At 53.4% G+C, this 7,010-nt stretch overlaps 1 protein-coding gene across 2 annotated transcripts in view; it reads left to right on the forward strand.

Annotated features, from left to right (window-relative positions):
- The first annotated feature begins 372 nt into the window (after positions 1 to 372).
- The window catches only part of CECR2 (CECR2 histone acetyl-lysine reader), a 94,058-nt gene continuing 87,420 nt past the window's right edge, over positions 373 to 7,010 (forward strand). For both annotated transcript variants that reach the window (XM_037058064.1, XM_037058065.1), the window contains exon 1: positions 373 to 792. In XM_037058064.1, the coding sequence (XP_036913959.1) occupies positions 667 to 792 (126 nt within the window). In that variant the 5' untranslated portion in view covers positions 373 to 666. The remainder of the gene's footprint in view (positions 793 to 7,010) is intronic.

Below are 7,010 nucleotides of genomic sequence, written 5' to 3' on the forward strand. Positions count from 1 at the left end.
CAACGGAAAGCATCACGCCGTGGAACCTTTAAAAGGATGCGACCACTAAGACCAAGTGGGGGGTGGGCGGGAGAACGTCATTGTCCTCACTCCTGAAAGTCATTCAACTCCTCAATCCAGAACACCTGGGAAGCGGAATGATTCTCCGAGCTGCCCCTGGGGTGCCCCTCGTCCGGGTCCACTCACACTGCGCTCTTGGGGTGCTCAGTTCACTCTCCCCTCCCCCTCTCTTCCCGTGCAGCTGTCCCATCCGCGGTGGGGGCGGGGTTGTTGTTGTGGCGGGGAGGCCCCGCCCCCTCCTCGTGGCGGCCCCGCCCCCGGGCCTCGCTCGGGCCCCGCCCCGCCCCCAGCCCCATCTGTGTGCGCCGGCCGCGCGGTGATTGCATAGGACCGGCTGGGGGCGGCCGCCGCGGGATGGGGCGCGGGCGCGGAGCCCGCGGGCAGCCGGAGCCTTAGCCGCCTCAGTGACTCGGGCGAGCCGTCGCCCCCCGCGCCCGCCCTCAGCTCATGCTTACGCCGAGCGGCGGCGGCAGCGGGAGGAGCCGCCGCCCGCGCCCCTGCCCCCGCCCGCGGAGCTGAGGCGGGAGTCCGGCAGGCAGCGTGGGGCCGCGAGGTGCGCGTCGAGCTCGGGGCCGGCGCTCCGGCCGCCAGCGCCGGGGCCGGGAGATGTGCCCGGAGGAGGGCGGCGCGGCCGGGCTGGGCGAGCTCCGCTCCTGGTGGGAAGTCCCGGCCATCGCGCACTTCTGCTCGCTCTTTCGCACAGCGTTCCGCCTGCCCGACTTCGAGATCGAGGTGAGCGGCAGCGCGCGGCGCCCGATTCCGCGCGGAGGGCTCAGTGCGGACCGCCGGGGGCAGGAGTCGGGCTCGGGACAGGGGCGGGCGACCGCCCGCCGCGCGCACCGCGCCTGCTCTAGCGAGGCGGAGCGGGTGGCGGGCGGCCGAGCGCGCTTTTGTGGGAGTGGGACCGCCGCACTCTTCGGCCTCCGGGAGCTCCCTCTCGGGACGGCGGGAGCAGCGCGGCAGCTGCCCGCGGGACCGGACACCGGGCGGGGCTGGGCGAGGCGCGTCCCCACCTCGGCGGGCGCGCCGGGCTGAGTCGGGTCTGCGGGGCCGCGGAGGGAAACTTTAGGACTCCCGTTATTTTTGAACGGCGCCTCTCCGCTCGGTACGAGGCGGCCCTCCTTCTGCCAGGACCTGCGGAGCTTTGGGGTCGGCTTCGCCACCATTATCGCGGCAGGAGAGGGGCGGCTCTGGCCTGGCCAAAGGCGCTCACGCCCGAGGCTTTGTGAGCGCCGCGCTCGACCGGTCTCCGCGCGGCGGGGCTGGTGGCGGGAGAGTGGGGGACGGAAGCGACCCTGTCGCCTAGAAGAGCGACCAGCCCCGTAGCACCCGCATTCTTTTTTCTTTTATTTTTAATTTTGGAAGGCGGTGTGAAATATTTGATTGGTCGGCAGGTTGCATCGCGCGGTCGCCTATAGCAATGTGCGTAGTAACTTCCTACCTTGTGCCTTTGCACAAAGGTGGATGCAAACGGTGGGTCAGTTTTTCTTTCTAGTTCAGCATTGGAGTTCGCCGATGGAGTCATCAAAATAGGAGTCACCCGTTTGGAGGAGCGAATCGTGGTCGTGGCCTCCCCGCCCCCACCTATCTCACTTTCTGCCATTTTCGTATTGATTGTAGTTCGTTTACTCCTCCAAGATTTTTTGCCTCGTCTTTATTTTTAGATATTGAGTCGTTTGCGGAAATATTTGCTTCTCCTATGAATGAAGTGTGGAAACTCACTCTTAAAGCAGAGTTGAATGAAATCGGGAAAATAAAAATATCAAAAGGGCCAGGGTGGGAGAATGAAGAGGAATGCAGGCTGATAACTAGGGCCATTTCTCGGTTCCATAAAGTGATTAAAACAATGTGAGTACATCGCGTGCTGCTTCTGTTTTTAGGAAGGAGAGGTCACTGGGGTATTTTAGGTAGCACCACAGTGTTTATTTTCAAAGTTTGAACGAGACTGCAAAAAGCATGCTTTTTACTAAATTTTCGTGGGACAACTGTTTATATTGACTCAGGCAGAGAAACAAGGCCGCAGAAAGGAAAGGTTGGGGAATGCTAAAAGTCATGAGAGGTCCCACCATTATTCGGGCAACCCTGTGATTTTCTTCGGTTGGCTTAAGACCTTGAGCGGTTCAGATCCTGGGGCTCAAAATGGTGGCTGTTTGTTTGGGAGGTTCTGCCCGGAACCGCGCGTCTGGGGCGCTGGTCGCCAAAGAGCAGCCGCAGCCCATTTTCTTCCTTGCAGATTACACGTTTCCGAGTTTCCGGACCCGTCCCACAAGTACTGTGGGGAAACTCATCCTTCAGAACCCCTTATTCCCATTTTGTTGATGGAAAAATAGAGGTAACTAATTCTGTCTCATTAGGTAGAGTCATCTCTAAATAACTTGGGTTACATTGGGAGAAATAAACTTGATTTCTGAGGATTAGCGAGTGTAGTGTAATTCCTAAAGGAAGTGCCAGCTGAGAGAAGAGGTCAAATTTGTATGGGTAACACGAACAGTCAGCTGCAGGTGAGTGATGGGCTGTCTGAGATGTTCTGGGAGGCTGCCTCCCTCTCTGGGGGAGGGTCCCGGCCTTCAAATACCGCGGCAGGAGTGGGTATTTGGGCTCCATTTTGATACCTACTTACACCTGTATGACCCTTCTCATTTCTCAGGTGTGCTTTGAAATGGTTAATGTAAAGTATAACTTAAAATTTTCAGTTGCTATCAGAAATTAAAATTTAAAAGTTTATTTTTAGGTTTGTGACAAATTTGATTCTGTGACTGAAGAACTCACCAAGAGTGCTGTCAGTTTTGATTCTCTAAGTATAAATAAATTTATTTTTATTTTGTTTAGGTGAGTTGTTAATTTAATACTTTATCGTCCTGACAGTTGGAGACACAATCCCTTGGTTAGAATTTATGATGCAGTGGAAGATCGTTCTTTAAAAACAACAAAAAACTGTGTTAGGCCAGCTGAAAAGGCTGTACAGTCTGAACTTATGGCAACCTTCAAAGATAGAACCGATGAATAGTACCAAGGGGTAGAAGTTGGATATTAGCTTTTTTAGGAAGCCAGTTTCCGCTGGTGGGAAAGATCTCGTTTTACGCTGGACCTCCAAGCTGAACTCCTGGATTTAGAAAATGTAGGAAGCAGAATCCTCAAGGACTTGGCTTCTATTTGAAGTGAAGCAGTCTTTGAAGGAAGGGCTGGGAGGATTCATGCTACAGTTCTGAGAGAGGTCAAGACCTCCCACTTAGAGAACCGTCCCCCAAGCATGGATATTATTTTTGCACGTTAAAAAAAACACTTGGTTCATAAACCTTGAATGTACAGGATTTCCTTGGAAGAGTCAATATACTGACTTTTTGTTTGGCAGGAGATACGAGTAAGGCCTTGTATGTTGCTTCCCACCCCCCACATTGGGATTCTGTAATCATCAGACCAAAAATCTGTGAACGTATAGGCAATGCTTTAAGTGGTTCAAAGTTTTTGATCTTAAAAATAATACATAGACATGTAAAACTTGAAAATTAAAGCAAAATATAGGTAAGAGAATTAAAGTTACCATGATGCCACCACTCAGAGATAGAAGCTGTTGACGAGTGTGGAGATTGCCAGGTGCTCTCCAGTGTGTTTGTGCCATGGGGTGGGTGTTCGTGGGGTTTCCAGACGAAGGTGTGGAGGTACCGTTGGGCAGCAGCGGATCAGTGGCACTGCGTTCAGTAGTTGTTACTCGTCTCCCCGAAGATTTAACACTGTTTTGTCTTTTTCTAGGCATGTTCTTTTTACAGAATACAGTCTGTTACTTGACCAGAGTAAGGGAGGGGAAGGTGGAATCATTGTGTAAACTCTGGTCTGGAGTGAGTGGTGACGGGGTTGGAGTCGGGGACAGAAACTCCGTCCCATACATCTTGGGCATATTCTTCAGGGAAGAGGTCGTGGTGCCTCTCAGTGATAGTTTGAAAGCAGTTCTGTAAAAGCACCTTAGCAGTTCTTGTGTAGTGTGGCAGCACAATAAAAAAATGGGGCGATTGTCCATCCGCTTTTTGTTCTGAGCTTCCAGCCTTTGGGCACCGCTGCCTTTGCCGCCCTTCCTGGAGGTGGCATTGGCGTGATGATGGGGTGGTGTTCTTAATTCAGATTCCTGGTGTCTGCTCTTGGTGTTTGTTCCCTTGGATCCAACCTCTTAGTGGAGAGCACTAAGGCGTGAATTGTTACTCATTAAAATAAGTAATGGAAATTGCCCAGGGCAGCTCGGGCACAGCTGTGGTATCAGTGGGTCCCCCACCCAGGGCCTGTGGACCGACCGCAGGAGGTTTGTGCACACACGAGTGTGCTTTGCTGGAGGAGAGGGGCTACCACTCTCCTCAAGTCCTGAAAGCCGTCCCCTGCCGTCCAAAGGTGGAGAGGCCTTGAACGAGGTGGAAGAGTAAGCTGGCCCTGGATAGGGCCGTCGGAGGCCTCGCTTTGTAACACAAGAGGCCCTGGGCTGGGAGTTAGGAGTCTGGAACTCTTACTCTGATTGTGCCGCTAACTAGTCTTACACTTGGGTCAGGTCAACATGGTATAGTGACAAGTGATACTCTCTGGGAGCCCTGCGTACCTTTTCCCAGTGTCGCCTCATTTTGTGTCCCTAGGCATCACATGGGGTGGGAGTCATCCTCTGTTACGGGGGAGGCAGTGGCAAGTGCAGAGAGGCTGGGTTGCTGCACGGAGACTCCCATGGATCCCGGGACCTTTGATGCCAAACTGGGTGCTGCTGCTCCTGTCTCACACAGTTGCTTCCTCCTCATCGCCAAGGACGTTGTCTTTTCGTTTCTTATAGAGAGGAGGGGGTGAGAGAGGAACATCGATGGGGTTGCCTCCTGAGCGCTCTCGGACCTGTTACCTAGGCGTGTGCCCTGACCAGGAATTGAACCCCAGCCCTTTAGTTACAGGACAACGCCCCAACCCGCTGAGCCACCGGGCCAGGGCCCTCACACTGTTTCCATGTCCATTTTCATTGTCTGTGAAATGAAGGGCTAGACCGAGATTCCACAGTGCAGGTGGACAGTTCTTTGTTTCTTAATAACGTGGGGTGCAGAAGATTGTTTTAAAACTGCTTAATTAGGGATGGACAAGTGTATGATTTCAGTTGTTTCTTTCAGCTAATATTTACTGAGCATCTCTGGTGTGCTAGGTGCCCTGTACTAGGCACTGGGGATACAGTTGTGAATGTAGAAATACCTGTCCTCTTCGGTGATAGGAGGCAGACGGTAAATGAATCGTGGAGTATGTTGGGGTGACAAATCAAGCAGGGTGGAGCCAAAGGGAGGACCACCCTGAGGGGGGTTGTTGCAGTTTAAAAGGGGGTGATCAGGTACTGCCTCACTGGGGAAGGTGGCATTTGGGTAGGCCTGTAGGTAAGTGACTTAAAAATAAGTGGTTGGCCCCATGAACCTGTGTGTTGGAAGATGCCACACGGTAAACGTCCTCTGGAGAGCCAGCCTGGGGAGCCCACGGATGGGCTGGCTCGTGGAGGGGCAGGTCTTCGTGCTGTTGAATACCCCTGAAGGGGAGAGGGTGCTGTCGGTGTGACGCCCCAGAGGGAACGATAGGTCCCTTTCCGTTCACCCCAGCACCTTGAAAGGGAGTCATTTTTTTTGTTGTTGTTGTGTTTTTTTCACAGCTTTTCCCTGCAGTGGGAAGCTTCCAAGGGGCTTTGGGGGCTTCTGCCATTGTAGAAGGGGAGGTTTCCTCCTGTCTCTGAAGGGCAGCCTGGGCTGGCATCTGGCTGGCTTTGTGGCAGAAGCTCAGCTTGTCTCAGTGTTCTGGGACACAACTGGGGTAGCCTGCAATATGCCTTGGCTGCACTCGGCACGGCCGGCCAGCTGCCCTTTGGCAGGGGGAGGCCCAGTGCTGGGTTCTTGTGGTGTGGAACAGGTGAGAATGAGGAGCGTTGGCAGAGTGCTGGAGACCCAGGTGCATCAGCCGATTCATGGTGGGCAGTTCTGCCTGGCCTCTGATAGTGGGGCCTGGGGTCTGGTTGGTGGGATTGAATGTCTTGGCAGCCTGGGTAGTGAGCCTACCTGTGTTGTTAACTTGAGTTGTGGTGTTAGGCACGTCCCATGCGGTTCCAGATGCCCTTTTTACGAAGTGGGGATTTTAAACTACATGGTTCCTAGGTTTTCCTCGGAACACAGTTCAGTGACTCCAGGATGTTCCGCAGTGTGCACAGTGCTGTCAGCCGACCCAGAATCACCCTGACCGCATGAGTTTGGGCCCAAGGTGGGAGCTGTGTTTGGAATTGGGTCTTTTTCTTTTTGTTTTAGGATTTTATTTATTTATTTTTTTAGAGGGGAAGGGAGGGAGAAAGAGGGAGAGAAATGTCAATGTATCATTGCCTCTCATGGGCCTCCCTCCCCCACCACCAGGGACCTGGACCTGGCTGGCAACCCAGGCCTGTGCCCTGACTGGAAATTAAACCGATGACCCTTTGGTTCGCAGCCCTCGCTCAATCTACTGAGCCACACCAACCTGGGGCTGGATCTGGGTCTTAAAATTAAATTTGTACAAAATGAAGAAGGCGCGTCGCCACACTTGGTGCGTTTGTGGTTTATGTGAGTGTGTGCCTTTTTCTGGCGACCTAGTCTGCAAGTGTGCTTTGAAAGGAGCTTTGCAGTCTTGAAGATTGACAGCCTGCTGCTCCCCAAGGTCTCCCCCCTGAGCTAAGACGCGAGGTTATGCAGAGTTCTGGAGGACGGAGGTCTTGCATTACGTTAAGTTCCCCCACTTTTGTTTCTTCTGTGGAGCACGATGCATACCTAGAATGTGGAATGAAATCCAGTGATAACTTCTAGCTTGGGGTTGCCTTTTCCTTTGATACTGTAACCTTCAGAGGTCTGTTTCAGCCCCCCCGCCCCCCCCCCCCCCCCCCCTTTTTTTCTTTTTTCCTTTGTGCTGTTTCTTTGTGTTTCCTTTTCTGCCCTTCCGTT

The sequence above is a fragment of the Sturnira hondurensis genome, unplaced genomic scaffold (assembly GCF_014824575.4).
Source record: "Sturnira hondurensis isolate 20B ecotype Veracruz unplaced genomic scaffold, ASM1482457v3 Scaffold0009812, whole genome shotgun sequence".
Classification (NCBI taxonomy): domain Eukaryota; kingdom Metazoa; phylum Chordata; class Mammalia; order Chiroptera; family Phyllostomidae; genus Sturnira; species Sturnira hondurensis.